At 46.1% G+C, this 18,188-nt stretch overlaps 1 protein-coding gene across 1 annotated transcript in view; it reads left to right on the forward strand.

Moving 5' to 3' along the window:
- Window positions 1–1,808: 1,808 nt before the first annotated feature.
- Window positions 1,809–18,188, forward strand: part of LOC137419553 (uncharacterized) — an 86,860-nt gene continuing 70,480 nt past the window's right edge. Inside the window, exons 1-4 of the mRNA XM_068105569.2 lie at window positions 1,809–1,856; window positions 1,963–2,067; window positions 6,028–6,115; window positions 6,216–6,344. Coding sequence (XP_067961670.2) covers window positions 1,809–1,856; window positions 1,963–2,067; window positions 6,028–6,115; window positions 6,216–6,344 — 370 coding nt within the window. The remainder of the gene's footprint in view (window positions 1,857–1,962; window positions 2,068–6,027; window positions 6,116–6,215; window positions 6,345–18,188) is intronic.

Consider the following 18,188-nt stretch of genomic DNA (forward strand, 5'->3'; position numbering starts at 1 on the left):
AACCTATGGTTGTTTGTCTATGCTCTATCCTTTTTAAATACTGAGCATCAAGCAAGGTAGCACCTCCTCCAATTTTTTGAAGTACTTGGTATGACTCAGCTGGAGTAGGGTTCGAACCATCAACCTCATATTCCGAGCGAATGCTCTAACGTCTAACCATTACACCACCAAGTGTGGTTATGTGGAGAGACTGACCTCTGTATTGCAGCAGTTTTACCATCGTATGTGGTGGCAGGATGGCCTAGAGGTACGCATTATATGGGCTCGAATCTCGCCCAGCTACAAAGTGTCACCAGGTGTCTCGTAGGTTGTGTGAGGCACCGATGTGTGTGTGCCATACCTTGGGTGGACATCAAACCGGGAGTCCGCCTTGGGAAACATCTATAGTTGATGGGTCTTGAAGATCCTACAATGTCCTTTGCGAAGAGCCGGTGAGCTATCTCCAGTACCATGAACAAATTTTAAATTCCTGCCGTAACCTATAGCTGAAGGATTAGAGAACCCTTCCAGAAGAGCTACTCGATAGTGATTTGGTTCACCGTTCACTCTTTAGCAATCCTGCACAGGCGCAATGTATGTCTTGACGTACCTGCAAAATAATTAATGAAATGAAATGAAAATCTTCCCCAACCGATCTCTCTTAAAAGATTACCATGTTTCTTTCACTCTCCCTTACTCTCTTCCTTTTTTTTTAAAATTATCGTGTTTGCTGCATCCAAATATTTGATCCCATTTGCAAGAATGTTGCCTTTTGGATTTTAGTTTGCGACATTACTTTTGGTCGAACTGCGGTCTGGCTTAGTCCTGCGGTCAACCTCCTTTTGACTCCTGTCATTTCGAACGAACTTGCGGCTAAGGCGCTCTTCACAATGAAGCTTTCTTTCTGACAACATTGTTTTTTGAGGGGAACCTAGACATGATGAGGAAATTGGACCTATGAAGAGCCTTGAGATTTTCAATTAAAGCCTTCACTGTGGCTGTAAACCTCCACACAGACAATACTTATTGACTCAAAACATTTCAGCTTTTCATTTTTAATTGTTTTATTAAAATCTCTAAAATTAAAATTCCACCTTCACATTACGGTGTATTATATGTAGATGAGTGACCAAAAAAATCTCAATTTTATCCATTTTAAATTCAGGCTGTAACACAACAAAATGTGAAAAAGTCTAGGGGTGTGAATACTTTCTGGAGGAACTGTAAGCTAATCTAATCCACTTGAAATCAGGTGAATGGAAGAGTTTGTATTTCTTCAATAATAAAGGAAACTTGTAATCTCTCTGTCGGTAAAGGTAATTGTACACGGTCTGTTGTTTTGCCCACACAGTGTTCTTGCTTGAACACATTCCATGAATTTCATTTTGATTGACATGAAGCATGCAGCTTTTATTTTTAAACGACTTATCATCATCACATCATCATCAAACTCGCAGGTTGTACAAAATCGAGTCGTTAGACTAATTTAACAGTTTCAAATGTTGTAGCATTTCATCAATGATCAGTAATAGGGATTTGTCAATTGTGTGCGGCCTGCCGGATGAGGGCCTACAATCTTCCAGTGATTGCCAAGGTCGATGTTCCAACAAAATATTCAGCCAGAGGTTACCCAAGCCTGAGCCTCGACTCTTCCATATCAGTATTAGACCATTTGGTGTCCACTCTGTATTTCCAAGTGTAAGATAATCCTGAAACATTGAGATGTAAACAAGTTGATTCATATTTAGTAGAGGGACCAAGGAGGGCAAGTTCATATTAATAGTCTCCTTAAAGAGAATGTCGATTCAAGGCTTGTGGACAAGGCAGTGATGATTATTCCTTGCGTTTGTCGAAACATATTACAATGGAAGTACAGGGCAGGCAGGTGTAAAGCATAACCTCCTTTTTTTTATTGTACTGCAAGAATGGATGGCACGGATAAACAAGCTGCTTTATGCGAACGAGTAAAACTGGAAACTCAAGAAAAATTACTTCGCCGATGAAACAACTGCTTCCTGTTGCAGTTGTTTCATTCTCAACACAGTGATGGGTAGACTGTTCCATGTGTTCGTCATTCTCTGCCTGACGGTATGTTTTCCGATTAATATGGTGTGAGAGAGAGAGAGAGAGAGAGAGAGAGAAAGAAAATTAATTAATTTATTCATGCATGATATATCAAATTGTTATGATTTTGCCAGGCCAGGAGATGTGTTCAGTTACCAATCAGCTTGTAGAGCACTCGCCAAGTGGTGTAAGCACTCAGTCAGCACTACATTCAAAACCGTTGATGAGGAATGATGGCTGGCTTGGAAAGTGCTAGCTATAGCTGCTTGGTAACTGAACTCTTCCCCAGGAGTGTACAATAAACTTAACAAACACTATTATTTAGTCGAGGCTCGTGGAAGAGCTAGAACTAGTACACTGAACGGATCAAGCCGCAACAGGACAAAAGGAATTGTAGAGATAGAGGGTTAACGAGGGTAGAAGATATCACGGTTTTGGATTGGGGATGGTTGGAGATGGTGGGAAATACACTACCGGTCAAAAGTTTTAGAAAATCTCAATTTTTCCACTTTTTATTGAAATTGACGCAGTTTAATGTCTCAATGTACACTGAAATTAAGCATAGAACAAATAAACAATTGGAGATAAAAAAAAATCATAGAATCATTTTGTTTAACAAAATTTCATTTAAATTTTGACTCCGCAAAGTAGCCACCTTTTGCACATATAACCGCCGAACACACTCGTGGCATTCTTTCTACAATGGAAATCAAATATTGTTCGGGAAGTTCTTCCCAACACTGTTGAAGAAGTTCCCACAAATAGGTTGCACTTGTAGGTTGCTTTGCTTCCACCCTTCTGTCCAGTTCATTCCAAACCAGCTCGATGGGGTTTAAGTCTGGAGACTTCTGGCCATTCCATGATTTGAAGACTCCCGTCTTGTTCTTTTCCTCGAAGGTAGTTTTGACATAGCCTGGAGGTGTGTTTAGGGTCATTATCTTGCTGTAGGATGAACCCCTGACCAACTAGGCGTATACCAGAGGGTATTGCATGGCGCTGCAAAATGCTGTGGTAGCCCTTTTGGTTCAGGGTGCCAGTCACTATGCGCAAGTCGCCGACTCTGGATCCAGCAAAAGAGCCCCAGACCATCACGCTTTCTCCTCCATGTTTGACAGTTGGTGTCACATACTGAGGAACCATCCTTTCGCCTACTCGACGGCATACAAAAACCCTGCGTGATGAACCAAAGATTTCAAATTTTGATTCATCGGTCCATAAGACCTTCTTCCAGTCTTCAGTAGTCCACTGGCGGTGCTTCATGGCCCAGGCAAGCCTCTTTTTCTTATTTTGCCATCTTAGCAATGGCTTTCTTACTGCCACTCGACTTGTAAAACCTGCAGCTCGAAGTCTTCTCTTCACAGTTGAAACTGAGACTTGCTTACTTCGACCAGTGTTAAGCTGTGCTTGAAGCTGTTGTCCTGTGAGCCGCCTATCACGCAAGCTGTTAACTCTCAGAAACTTGCCTTCTGATTCTGTTGTGACTTGGGTCTGCCAGACCTCTTCCTGTCAGAGTTTCTTCCAGTTTCTAATATACTACTCCCTGCAGTGCAATATTGTCCAAATAATGCTTCAGAGGATGTAATAACAGTTTGTTCCAATACTCCTTTTATACAGACAGTGGGTTTGTAATCAAGTAATCAGCAGAGGTTGGGACACCTGTAGGAATTGTTTGCATCAACTTTCAAGGCTTAATATACTTACATTGCTGCAGAACAGCTGTAAGTTGCTAACCCATTACTTTTTCCATGAAGAAGGCCTTTTTTTACAATATAACTGTGTAATTTACATTATTTTTCCCATTTTTGCTAACCTAAACTTTTTTTATTTTTTACCTCGAGCTGTTTACTGCTTATTTTTGTATCATTTCAGGTTATTCACTGGACATTAAACTGCGCAAATTTCAATAAAAACTGGAAAGATTGAGGTGTTCTAAAACTTTTGACTGGGTGTGTAGCTGTCTTGAAAACTTGGAGGGGAGGATGTGATTGAAGAGAATGTGGAAGTTGGTTCATCCTAAGCCTCTCTGACACTGGGAAGTCGAAAACATATTCAGGAGTTACATGTGAAAAAACAAACAAACTTTAATTCATCAGGAAATCAGGAATCAGGAAATCTGGAATCAGGGAATCAGGAATCAGAAATCAGGAATCAGGAATCAGGAATCAGGAAAACCTGATTATTCTGCTCCAACTTTGCATAAAAGAGTTTTTTAGAATGTACAAATGTAGTGTTAAAATTACAAAATCCCCTATAATTGGAGGGGACACACACACCTCTGAGACCCTTCCCTCCTCGGTCGGGTTTCCTCCCTCGCATCCCGGATCCCTTCCATCCTACCACTTTTTCTTCTCTCAGTGTTGGCAACTTTAAGCCAAATTGGAACGAGGACCTTTCTTTCTTCACATCTTTGTGCTGTTAATTGTTGCTCGTTAAAAAAAAAAAAAAAAAAAAACTTTCTGCGTTTTCTCCTCTTAACTTTTTTTTAGCTTTCATATTGAATACTTTTTCGCTGGAATTGGTGGAATGCTCATTCTTGAAGCAAACTTGCAATGTTCGCATTTTTTCAGTGGCTGCAACTTTATTCCAATATCATGACCTCCGGCGCTGAGGTTCGCCAACTTGTGTTTTCATTTCAAATAAGGCGACCACCTGTGGAGAGCAAGGGGGAATGAACCAGTCAAATAAACGACAAAAAGCAAACGGTGTTTAGAAGATACAATCTCGACCTGTTCTTGACAATATAAAAACATCGAAATGTTAAACATGCAAACGAAATCAACACCTCACATGCAAATGTCATGAGGAAATGTTCACAGCACAGATAGGTTGGTGGCCTCTCTGTCTTCTAGAACCTCATTTATGGTCTTGCACCCTCTGCTCTCTCCCTTGGCTCTGTCCCTCCCAGGTTTCTGTAGGATGCACACTCTCTCCAGTAATCATCTTCTCGTTGAAATCCCAAAATCCAGGCTCACTGCTCACCTCCATTAATTTGTTCATCTTTTCTCTCGCAGGTGGAACCAACTGCCCCAGTCTGTCCCATTCTTCCCTCCAGGGCTTCAATCCATGCAAATGATCCTTCTACCACAAATGACCCAATTCCCAAGCATTCCCTTTTTCCAGGCTATTGTGATTTGCCCCCTCTCCTTCCCCTATTTTTGTTTGTTAGTTGTCGATTTTTTTTTTTTTTTCTGTTTCATCCACGCTTCACCCTTCCTCTTCTTGCTGTATTTCATTCACTTTGTTCGCAGCTTGTTCACCCTATGCGTCCTTCTATCCCTCCCCACTTGATCTCGCTTTCACTTATAATCTGCTGCTGGTGTTTCCCCCTTCCATTCTTCTCGAGCTCCTCCATAAGCCTCGACCATTTATACAAAAAACAACAAAAAAACAAAACAACTTGGGTGTTCATAGAACACGATGCCCCGCACAGTGTTTAAGTATATACAGGAGGGCCTTGCCGTTCGCGGGGGTTACGTTCTTGAAAATAGCCGTGAACTGCAAATTTGCCAAGCGCAAACTTAGGGGTTAATGGGCAAAATACGGTAAGGGACTTCAACCTTAAAATTTGTCAAAACTGTACCTTTAATCCAATAATATGATGGCGGTGTTTATGAGAGCGACGACAAAGATGAGTTGATGGAGATTATGGTGATGATGTTGCTGGTATGGTTTGAGGGGGTTATTGTATTGATGGCCAATGTTAATTGGGTGAATAAATGTGGATTTGAGCGCATTGATCCCAATCCGCAAACATTACCTCAATAAATTCATTGCGATAGATAGAATCCGCGAAGGCGAAACCCACGAACGGCAAAGCCCTTCTGTACTTCAATTTCAATAAAATTATAATTTTTAAAGGTCTTTAAGAAAAAAAAGTTTATTGCTCCTGAAGGTAAGGCTTCATACATTACTTTATTCCTGGTACAAGTGTTCTGAGTATTCCTGGTTTCAGAACGAAACCGGTATGTGATTGTGCGTTTGCAGGAACTATGCTTTGGAGCGGTCAGTTCATCATGCCCACCAGACCAGTACCTCCAGAATGATGCACGTTGCTGTTATTTATGTCCTCCCGGTGAGTCACAAATCGAGATTATCTATTTACAACAATTATATTTAACATGTGATATGTTTTTGTTATTTCTGATAACTCCTCAAACTCTTATCCTTTCCAGGAAGCTTTATGTTTAGGCCTTGTGCCTCTCCTGGAATATATCCCTTGTGCAATCACTGCTTGAATGGCATGTACACAGACAGGCCCAACATGTTGAACAATTGCTTGCCTTGCCATCAGTGTGATGCAGGTACAATAACTTTATTTCATTTATTTCCCGACATTTTTAGCCCATCCCATGCACAGCAGGAGACAGGGTTTTGTAATCACTTCCGTGTGTCTATGTGATTAATAATTTTGTCAAAAGGTCGAAGGTCAGCGCCACATAAAATCATCCATTTTCATCCAGTTGACCTGAAATTAAAATTTACCCATCGAGTTTTGTCATAAAATTTTCAACGAAGCTTTATCATGATAATATGGAGAAGACAAATAATTTTGTCAAGAGGTCGAAAGGTTAAAGGTCAGCATCACGTAAAATCATAAATTTTCATCCAATTGACCTGAAAATTAAAAATTTGCATGTTGGTCACTGAATTGGTTCACCAGTCAAAAGCTACAAACCAATATTTTTTAGATCAAAAGGTCAAAGGTCAAAGTTGTGTAAAATCACCAATTTTCACCTGAATGACCTGAAATTGATAGAATTTGCATATTGGGTCACGGAATCGGTTCATTAATCAAAAGGGAGGAGTCGATTGTTTGTTTGTTTTTGATCAAAAGGTCAAAGGTCAAGTTTGCATGAAATCGTCAAATTTCGTCCAATTGACCTGAAATTTTAAGAATTTGCATATTGGGTCACATAATTGGTTCACTAATCAAAAGCCAGAAGCTGATTTTTTAAACTTAATATTATCTAAAGCCAAATGGTCAAGGCTACATAAAATCATCAATAATTTTCATTTTGTATTTTTACCAGAGGAGAGGGTATTGCATTTGAGTTTGTTTGTTTGTTTGTTTTTGTTTGTTTGTTTGTCTGTATGTCTGTTTGTTTGTCCGCAAAGAATAAATATGATTTTCTCTGCAACCATTGGTCTGATTGACAGGAAATTTCCACCACAGGTGCAACTCCACTTGCACAATTTTTAATGATAATTAAGACGTCATAGGTCACGTGGTATGGGCGCCATCTTGGAAAAACCAAAAAATTTGCACCTCTATATCTCTGAAAGCGCTGCATAGAAAAAATTGAAACATGGCTCATTGTGAAGAACTCTCCATGGAGAATAAAATATGTTAATGATGATGTCATAGGTCCCTCCATTATGACGTCATAGTTCGACAAGTACAAAAGTTCATCCGATCAAGATGACATTTATTGAGCGTCATCTAGGGATAATTTAGTGGAGAAAAAAACAAAGATGATGTCACCCTTTACGCGGCACGTGGTTCGGCCGCCATTTATGTTTTAACACAAAAGCTTTAGAAACCACTGAAAACATGTGCTGGCAAGGGTCTGCAATCTCTGATTGCTCTTTCTAGTTTTAAAACTGTTTTAGTTATCTTGAGCATACGGAAAATGAGGTTTGTTGTCTGAATACAAATAGAGGTGGACAGGCTTTGCATTTTCAGATGCTTTCTTGTTTCTTTATATGGTGTTTCTTTCTATTATATTGTTTCTTTCTTAATATAGCCCTGTCGAAGATTTGTGACAAGCCCTTACTGTAAACAACGGCAGTTTCTACCATCAGTGACACAAACACAATCAAATGGAGTTCATCTGTTACTATTCAGTAGCATGTCCTTTGGCACACACAGTGCTTGAACTCGTGGCAACATCAAATCAATGATCTAGACAACAGCCTAATCCGGATCTTGACAAAATATATGAAACCTCGTGCCATTATACCAGTGAAGCATTTCACAGTCTGGAACACATTTACTGCATGCATTTGGTGCACTTCTGCATGATGGTAATATATTGTTGCAGTTCTGTGTTTTTGCAATAAAGGTTAATTTCCCCCCTCATAGTTAGTCACACTACAACACGTAGCCTCGCGATAGTTCAGTTATTTCATAGTAAATGTAAGCATAGCCCTTTTCCTGTGTTAGTTTTGCGTTGATTAGAATAATGAGAGTTAGGTCCCCTTCCAATGCTTTATGCCGCCTCAATGCTTTGCGTTTTGGCGCAAATTAACACGAGGCCGGCCTGACAAGTCGAGGCAAGCCAAAGGAAGGTGGAACAGGAGAAGTGGGAGTGACCGGTAAGCACAAGCCGCCAATCAGAGCTCGAGGGGAGTGGCTTAACACTGCGGCAAAAGGCGTGGTTTGGAACATTTGAGGCAGGCCAGGGCGTGGCAATATAACCCTGTGCCCAAAAGCCCCCACCGGAGTTCTCAGATCTGAGGAGAGGTGCGCTGTACAAGTTAACAGTTGAGGAGGACCTGCGCTGAGTGATGAGCTTGAGTTATCAGTTTGAAGTGCTGTGTTGAATTGAGTTACAAGTTAAATGCTCGGTTGAGCTTGAGGCAGATCCTCTGTTGAGTTACGAGGGTGAAAGCGAGCCGTTATATAAATCGCGCTGTGAGGGATCGCCGTGCTGGGCGAGAGACGCGCATATATTCCAGCCTGCCTTTTTTCGAGATACGTGCCGCAAGGATCCCTCCCGCCTGCCTGCCTGCCTTCGTCGAGGGACGTGCTGTGACCGCAGAGGGCCACGCCGGGCGAGCTGTTCCTGAAAAACAAAGCTGGCGCATTCAGCGCATGAACATTCCTTCCTTCATCCCCCTGTGAGTGTGAATGGGCCCATTGTCTGGACAATAAGTTAAGACTGCTGAAGTGCCTGCTCTGTGTCTCTTCGCCTTGTATAGCTATAAATAAACCTGTGTTCTTCCTTCTATTTGATCGTTCCTGTCATTTCCATCACGTCTTTTCGAAGCTGTCCATGCGCTCACGCTTTCGAAGTTAAGTAATTTTTCACAATTGTGTTTTTGTCGAAAATGTATTTATCTTTCGGTGTGTGTACCTATAGTGTGTCCTTAGTAAGATTCTCGGTGTTAATTTTTCATACCTGTACACAAAATCGTCGGTTAATTCGTGTCGCGTTTTTTTGAGGCTGAGTGGGCTACCGTGTTCTACCTTGAGGCTTTGTTTTTCTCTCAGCGGTCCGTCGATTGTGCTGCAATTACTTTCGTTCTCTGTTTTTGTCCCAGTCTTTCACCCCATACTTCCTTGTTTAAAATCTCAACTCAAAATAAATAAATAAATAAATAAATAAATTTCCTTCTCTGTTCTTATTCGTTGTTCTTATTCGTTTATTCGTTGTTCTTATTTGTTCGTTCGTTCTTCGATCACGTGTTTCACCCTCATTTCCATTTTCAATTTCCCCAGATAGTTTTCACTGCTCAATTTAAAAATGTTTAAACTTTCCCCTGAAGTCCTGTATTCTGTCGTATATTATAACACCTTTTTCTTCTTCTTCTTCTATAAAAGGATGCTATTGACTTGCTCACCAAATCTATTCATTCCAAAAAAAAAATCCATCTCTTACAGTTCCTCTTTTCTACATTCCCGAAACTCTTCTGCACTCCACCCATCCTCCAGCATCCTCAAATGTATTTTTGACTCGAAGGTCACAATAAACTCATTTTGCAATAAATGTTCGTTTTCCATTAATCGTACACTTTCTAAAATCCAATCTCACCCCTCCCCTCCAAATCTTCCCCATCACCCCTCCCCTCCAAAACACTCCCCATCACCCCTCCCCTCCAAAACTTCCCCATCACCCCTCCCCTCCAAATCTATACCCTTGCCCCTCCCCTCCAAATCTTCCCCATTACCCATCCCTTTCAAATTTCCCCCCTTGCCCCTTCCCTCCTAAACTCCCCCCACACCCTTCCCCTCCGAGACTCTTCCTCGCCCCTCCCCTCCTAGACTCCCCTCTCACCCCTCCTCCTCAAAGCGTCCTCCCCGCTTCTTCCCCCTTCCAACTTTCACCTTCATCTCCCCCAACCTTCTGCCTCGCTCTTCCCCCTCCTCAAATAACACCTCACTGTCCCTCACCCAATCACGATCAAACCTTTTGTCCACTCCATCCTTCCCTTTCTCCAAGCTATTCTGAAATCTCTGACACACCTTCAACAACTCTCCCGACCTCTTCCTCCTCTTCCACATCTTACCCTACCCCTCCCCCCCCTGTTCTGTATCCGATGCTCCCCCTTCCTCTTCATTAATGGTATGGATCTCAAACATACGGGGCCTTCGCTCAAACTTGACTGACCTCTCCATACAGGTTGCTTCTGACAAACCAGATGTGATCTGCTTAACAGATACTTTCCTCCTTCATGATATCTCTGATTCCTTGGTATATCTCCCAGGTTACTCCCTCCTCCGGTATGATAGACCTGAGCCTCGTCCTGGAGGTGGGGTTGCTATATTTATAAAAAAAACTCTTCCTCACTCGCCCTGCACTGCCCTCTCTCCACCTCAACCACAGGAATACCTCTGGCTACGGCTTCCCCTTCGCTCACACCTCTTGCTCATGTGTGTTGTACCGTCCACCAAACAGTGATGACTCCATCTACATCTCGCTGTCTGATAATATTGACCAACTTCTATCTACCCATCCCAACTCTCTCTTCCTCATATGTGGTGATTTCAATTGTCACCATGCTAGTTGGCTGGGTGTGGGTACCCTCTCTCACCAGCCATGGCTCTTCAGCAAAGGACTTCTGCGACTCACTGGGACTGACACAATCTGTCAATTTCCCGACCCGGATCTCAGTCAACGGAGCATCTTCTCTTCTGGACTTGGTTATGACTAACTTCCCTGAAAATGTCTGCTGCTCTTCTTCTGCTCCAATTGGCTCATCTGATCATGTGCTTGCTAAAGTGGACATCTCTCTGACCATTCGCAGAGAGTCTACTCAGCGTCGGCGAGTCTGGCATTTCACTCAGGCCAACTGGCACAGTCTTCAAGCAGCCATCGATCATCTGGACTGGTCTCCCATCTCTACCGCCTCTGACATCAACTCATCCTGGGAATTCTTCCAAAGTAAATTGCTCTCTCTCATGCACAGATTTATCCCATCTCATCTTCAGTTGTCATACCCTTCCTCCCGTCCATCGTTCACGGAATCTTGTGGTGAGGCTGTTGCCCAGAAACAACTTGCCTTCGTCTCCTGGAAAGCAAATCCAATGGAAGGAAATCTCATTTCCTTTCACAAAGCCCGAAACAAGTGTGTGTCCACCCTCAGGAGAGCCAGGAAACAATATCTCTCCGTTCTCAAGACCGAACTCTCTTATCTGTTTCCCTATTCCAAATCCTGGTGGCATCTGGTCAAATCTGTTTCTGGTGTTTGTTCCCCCTCGATCCCCTCCCTCCCTCACTAACACAAACTCTCAAACCTGTCTCCTTCCTCCAAATCCTGGTGGCGTCTGATCAAATCCGTTTCTGGTGTTTGTTCCCCCTCCATCCCCTCCCTTACCTCAAATGGCCACACAGTTGACATCGCACGTGACAAAGCCGAATGCCTCAACTCTGTGTTTGCCTCAAAATCCTTAGTCCCAAACCCAACTCTCTCTGTTCCCACCTTTCCCAGTCGAACCCAACTGTTCCTGGACTCTGTGTCCTTCTCTCCTGACAAGGTGGAGGAGTTTTTGTCAAACCTCGACTCTGATTCTGCAACTGGACCAGACGGCATCAGCCCACGGGTCCTAAAATCCTGCTCTGCCGCTCTATCTCACCCTCTCTCTGTTCTTTTCACCCTATGTTTTGCTCAAGGTCATCTGCCAGCATCCTGGAAATCAGCAAACATTACCGCTTTACACAAAAAAGGTGCAAAAACAGATCCTTGCAACTACAGACCAATCAGCCTGCGCCCAATTATCAGCAAAGTCATGGAATCCATCATTGCTTCGGATATGAAATCTTTCCTCTTCTCCAATGGCTTGATCTCTGATCATCAATTTGGTTTCAGACCAGGTCACTCTACTCTGGACATGCTGCTTCTGCTGTCTCAACAATGGATGGAGGTCCTCAATGCCAAACAGGAAATCAGAGCTGTCTCCCTTGACATATCACATGCCTTCGATACGGTCTGGCACCCAGCTCTGCTCACCAAACTCTCCTCCTATGGTATCCATGGAAATCTCCATGCATGGCTTGCGGACTTCCTCTCTGGTCGTAGTCAACGTGTGGCCCTGAATGGATTTCTCTCATCTTCCCTTCCTGTTCAGGCTGGAGTTCCCCAAGGCAGTGTTCTGGGCCCTGTGCTTTTTCTGGTCTTCATCAATGATCTCTTCGACTCTCTGCAAAATCCTCTCTATCTCTTTGCTGCTGACTCCACTGTCTGCCGCTCCATACCTCATCCCTCAGATCGGCACTATGCAGCCTCCTCACTCTGCAGACCTGGACAAAATTACAGACTGGTCAAACAAGTGGAACATGTCTTTCAATACTGACAAATCTCACACTCTCACTATGTCTCTCCGAAAGGATCATCTGGAAAACCCTCCCATATACTTTCTGAACAATCCTCTCCAAGAATTTCTGTCACTCAAGCTTTTGGGTCTCACTATCTGCCATGATCTTTCCTGGGAAAACCACATTTCCAAGCTGTCCTCCAAAGCCAGTCGCCGACTGGGCATCATACGTCGTGTGAAGTACTTCCTTGACACACCTGAGCTCCCCACCACATACAAGGCTTTCATCCACAGCTCAATGGAATACTGCTCTCCCCTCTGGGCCGGTGCTCCTTCCTCACACCTAGCTTGGCTTCACGCTGTTGAAACCAAAGCTTTCAGAATCATTGGAATCTCCCGCGATGAAGCTAACTCTGAGGGACTTTCACTCACTCACCCCAGGCAGGTTGGTGGTCTTTCTGTCTTCTACCGACTCCTCGCCAGCCTAGGTCCCCCAGCTCTGTCCCCCAAATATTCCTACAGGTCGCACAAGATCTGCCTGCAACCCTCTTATGGTTAAATTGCCAAAATCAAGACTCTCTATTCACCTTCACTCTTCACATTTTCTCCTGCCTCTGGAGCAAACTCCCTCACTCTCTTCAATCCCACTTTTCCCTTCAGGTCTTTAAAACAGCTGTTCTCCACCATTTCTTATCTTCCCCCATCCAACATTTTGATCTTTTCTATCCCTGTTAATTCACCCCAGATCCACTTTTTTGAAATTCCGACTTCTTTCATGGAAGTCCTAGCGGTGTCAATGTGTTTATGCCTCTCCCAGCCTCCCCCCCCCCCCCCCCCCACCTTTCCCGTGCCTCCTCCCCCCAAGCCATCTCCCTCCCACATGTCTCCTGATGTCCCTGCTCTCAAATGTTGTATTTGTGTGCTTCCCTCTCTCTCCCCATCTTGTCTCCCGCTCCCTTTATCTTATGTTTTATGTGTCAGTTTGTCTTTTTGTGATTAATGTTAGCTCTTACACGAGGCTCGATCTTGTATGCAAAAAAACAAAAACAAATTGATCAGTTACTTAATTATTATCGATTCATTAAGAACTTATTTATTTCCTTTCTCTTCTTAGCAGAATTATCTCAGGCTCCTTTTGAGTGAGGAAGCTGATATTTGGACACAACAGTGACAAAGTGATTTAGCTGTGAAGGATATTTTTGATTTATTGATTAATCAATGAATCAAATAATTATTTAATTATTCGATTCATGATTTAATGAACTTGTTTTTTAAAAGTTACAGATTCGGATGAAACGGTGTTGGTTTAGGTATTCTATTAGCCAATTGATTAATTATTTAATTATTTTATGTTTATTATTTATTTATTTTCATTATTTTGTAGGAGTTGCGGGCAACGAGAGGTTAAAAACTTCTTGACTTGTTCAAGGCTCCTTTATTTCCAAAAGCACTTTTTCCCGACCGGAACTCCTCTCTTTTTATATCCCCCATCACTTCTGCCCAATCCTCTTAAAGGGGCGTGGCTCCCACAACCAAGTGCACACCATGCCCATACCGTCATTAGTCCCACTGGGCCCGTGCTAGTGAAGGACGAACACCGCTATGGGGTATCCCCCACATGCACCCCCCAGAATTCACTCGCACTGGTCATGTCAGTTGTTGGGGGGCCTTAACCACCCGGCCGAAATGACCCCTGATGACCCGAGCAGGGACAGTTAGAGGCTTGGTGGTAGGCGGGCCAACCGGGGGCTTATCCGACGGGGGACGGCCCCGCCGTGGGGGTTGGGCCAACCGAGGGGACTGGTCTAGGTCCAAGTGAGCCGGCTTGAGGAGGTCCACCGAAAGGTGGTCCGGTTTGCCACCGATGTCGACCATGAAGTACTTGTCCCCAGCCTCCAGAACGCGGAAAGGCCAGTCATAAGGCAGCCAAAGCGGCCCCCGGTGTGCGTCCTGGTGAACAAAGACATACTCTGCTGTACGTAAATCCGGCGGGACGTGGGCCTGAGGCAAACTATGTTGAGATGTGGGCACCGGTGCAAACATCTTGGCCTTCTCCCGGAGAACTGACCGCTGACGGGCAGCAGACCAGGGCCTTGTGGCGTCAGACATAAACTCCCCGGAAACCCACAGCGGCTGGCCATAGACGAGCTCAGCGGATGAGGAATGGAGGTCTTCCTTAGGGGCTGTCCTGAGGCCCAACATGACCCACAGGAGTCTGTCGGCCCAACTGTCATCCCGGATGCTGGCCCTGAGAGTAACTTTCATAGAGCGATGGAACCTCCACAAAATTCATTAGCCTGGGGATGATATGCAGTCATGCGATGGAGCTTTACCCTCAACCCCTGGGCAACAGCACTCCAGAGCTCTGGAGTGAACTGGGGCCCCCTGTCTGAAGAGATGTCCGAGGGGGCACCAAAATGGGCAACCCAAGTGCCGATGAATGCCCGGGCCACATCGGTAGACATCGTATACGTAAGCGGGACGGCCTCTGGCCACCTGGTGGTCCTATCGACCATCATGAGGAGGTGGGTAAATCCCCGCAAGGGGGGAAGGGGCCCCACCAGTTCCACGTTAACATGGTCAAACCGTTGCTCGGGCACTGGGAATGGCGCCAACGCGGCCTGGGTATGGCAATGCACCTTTGAGCATTGGCACTCGACGCAGGTGTTGGCCCAGTCGCGCACATCCTTCCTGAGCCCGTGTCAAATGAACTTCGCCACCACCTTCTTTTGCGACACCTTCCTGCCCGGGTGAGAAAGACTGTGGATGGCATTGAACACCAGCCGTCTCCAGCTGGTGGGTACGACGGGGCGAGGCTGTCCCAAAGAAACGTTGCACAGTAGCGTGGTGCCTGTGTCCCTGAACGGCACATCAGACAGTATAAGCCCAGTGGCTGCCGCCCTGCAGGCCTGGACATCCGGGTCGGAGATCTGATCGGCTGCCATGCGGGCATAGTCGATGCCAAGATGCACCGCGCCAGCTATGGACTGGGAGAGACAATCGGCGACCGTGTTATCCTTCCCAGCAACATATTGGATGTCCGTCGTGAACTCGGAAACGAAGGAGAGCTGGCATTGTTGATGGGCAGACCACGGCTCCGAGACCTTGGCCATGGCAAAAACCAGGGGCTTGTGGTCCACAAATGCCATGAACGGGCGGGCCTCCAACAGGTAACGGAAGTGTCAGACAGCTAGGTAGAGGCCTCGGAGCTCACGATCGAAGGTACTGTACTTTCGTTCGTTAGGGTGGAGCTGCCGGCTAAAAAAGGCAAGCGGCTGCCAGGCCCCGTTGACCCACTGCTCTTGCACGGCACCAACAGCGTAGTCTGAAGCGTCCGTGGTGAGAGCAATCGGTGCATCGGGCGACAGATGTGCCAGCATGGTTGCGCTGGCGAGGGCCAGTTTAACATCCGTGAAAGCTTTGGCCATTTCCTTGGTCCAGTCAATGGCGCATTTGGTAGGCTTGCCCTTAAGGGTATCATAAAGGGGCCGCATCAGCTGGGCCGCACGGGGCACGAAGCGATGGTAAAAGTTCACCATGCCCAAAAACTCCGGCAGGGCCCTAACGGTGAGGGGGCATGGAAAACCCTTCACAGCCTCTACTTTAGATGGCAGTGGAACAGCCCCCTCCATCGTGATGTGGTGGCCAAGAAAGTCAATTGAAGCCACCCCGAACAAGCACTTGGCCGGGTTAATGATCAGGCCGTGCTGACTGAGGCGCTCAAAGAGCACTCAGAGGTGAAGCATATGCTCCGTCCTGGAAGCGCTGGCGATGAGAATATCGTCCAGATAGACAAACAGAAACGGCAGGTCCCATAACACGCTGTCCTTCAGGCGCTGGAAAGCCTGGGCCGCATTCTTGAGCCCAAAAGGCATGCGGAGGAATTCGAAAAACCCGAACGGTGTAATCACCGCGGTCTTAGGAACGTCCTGTGGCTGGACAGGGACCTGGTGGTAACCACGAACGAGGTCCACCTTAGAAAAAAAAACTTTACCGGCCAAGTGGGCATAAAAATTCCTGGATGTGCGGGATTGGGTAGCAGTCTGGGGTAGTGGCGTCGTTAAGGCGGCGGTAATCCCCACATGGGTGCAAACCGCCCCCCGGCTTCGGCACAATGTGGAGAGGAGAGGCCCACGGGCTGTCGGACCGTCATACCATGCCAAGATACTCCAACGTGTCGAACTCCGCCTTTGCAACAGCGAGTTTCCCTGGGTCGAGGCGTCGAGCCCGGGCATAGATAGGTGGGCCGGTGGTCGGAATGTGATGCTCCACCCCATGTCTGACGACAACGGCTGAAAATGTGGGCTGTGTAAGGGCCGGGAACTGGGTGAGGAGGTGGACGAACTCATCAGAGGTCAAGAGCGTGCAAGCAAGCCTCGTCGCGCCGGATCCGCTCAGCGAACATGGAAATGAACTGATTGTCTCCGCATTAATGAGCCACCGATTTTTAACATCCACCAATAGGCCGTTGGCGCAGAGGAAATCAGCGCCCAGCAAGGGGTGGGACACCCTCACTGTGACAAAATCCCATGTGAACCGCTGCCCACCAAAACACAGTGCCACAATCCGTTTACCAAAAGTCTGAATGGCACTGCCGTTGGCGGCTTCCAGAGCGGGGCCGTGACTCCCGGCCTCCTGGTCCAACGCCGACGCAGGCAGAACACTCACCTGGGCCCCTATGTCGCAGAGGAAATGACGTCCGGAGTCGGTGTCCGAAATGATCAACAAACTGTCCGAACGGCCAACGCTCATGGCAGTTGACGAGCAATTGGCTAATAGAACCCCGTTTCCCGACTCGCTGAAGCTGCAGGGTGGCCGGCATGCCTTGCCCTTGGGATGAAACTTTGCATGGTAAAAACACATGCCTGGGGGCTTCCGCCGCTGGGCCGTAGTGGTGGCCACAACAGTGCCCGCCCATGGCATAGGCTCGACGGGGCCGGGGTACCATGCAGCCACACTGCATTGCTGTCTGGCGGAGAAAATCTTGTCTGCTTCCATGGCCAGGGCGCGGAAATCCTTAACAGACAAGTTGGCCAAGGCTGAACATACCTGTCCTGGCAGCTGCTGCAAGAACAGCTCTTTGAAGAGGAAACATGGCTGGTGGCTGCCCAGGAGAGACAACATATGGTCCTTCAGCTCTGACAGCTTGGAATCGCCCAGACCGGGTAGAGAAAGGAGCTGACGGGCGCGCTCAGCCTCAGTGAGCTCGAAGGTATCAAGTAGCAGTGCCTTCAGCGTCTCGTACTTGCCACCCTCCGGAGGATCCTGGAGAAAGCTTACCACCCTGGTCGCCGTGGAGCCGCTGAGCACGGACACGATGTAATAATATTTAGTGTCGTCAGCAGAGATGCTCCAAATGACGAATTGGGCCTCAGCTTGTGCGAACCAGACGGCAGCCTGTTGTTCCCAAAACTCCGGCAGTTTGATCGAAACTGCGCTTGTCGCCATGTTCGTTCAAAGCTCCGAAAACGTCCAAAACAAGACAGGGTCACCAATGTAGGAGTTGCGGGCAACGAGAGGTTAAAAACTTCTTGACTTGTTCAAGGCTCCATTATTTCCAAAAGCACTTTTTCCCGACCGGAATTCCTCTCTTTTTATATCCCCCATCACTTCCGCCCGATCCTCTTAAAGGGGCGTGGCTCCTACAACCGAGCGCACACCACGCCCATAC

Source organism: Myxine glutinosa, chromosome 1, assembly GCF_964187855.1.
Source record: "Myxine glutinosa chromosome 1, kmMyxGlut1.1, whole genome shotgun sequence".
NCBI classification, from domain to species: domain Eukaryota; kingdom Metazoa; phylum Chordata; class Myxini; order Myxiniformes; family Myxinidae; genus Myxine; species Myxine glutinosa.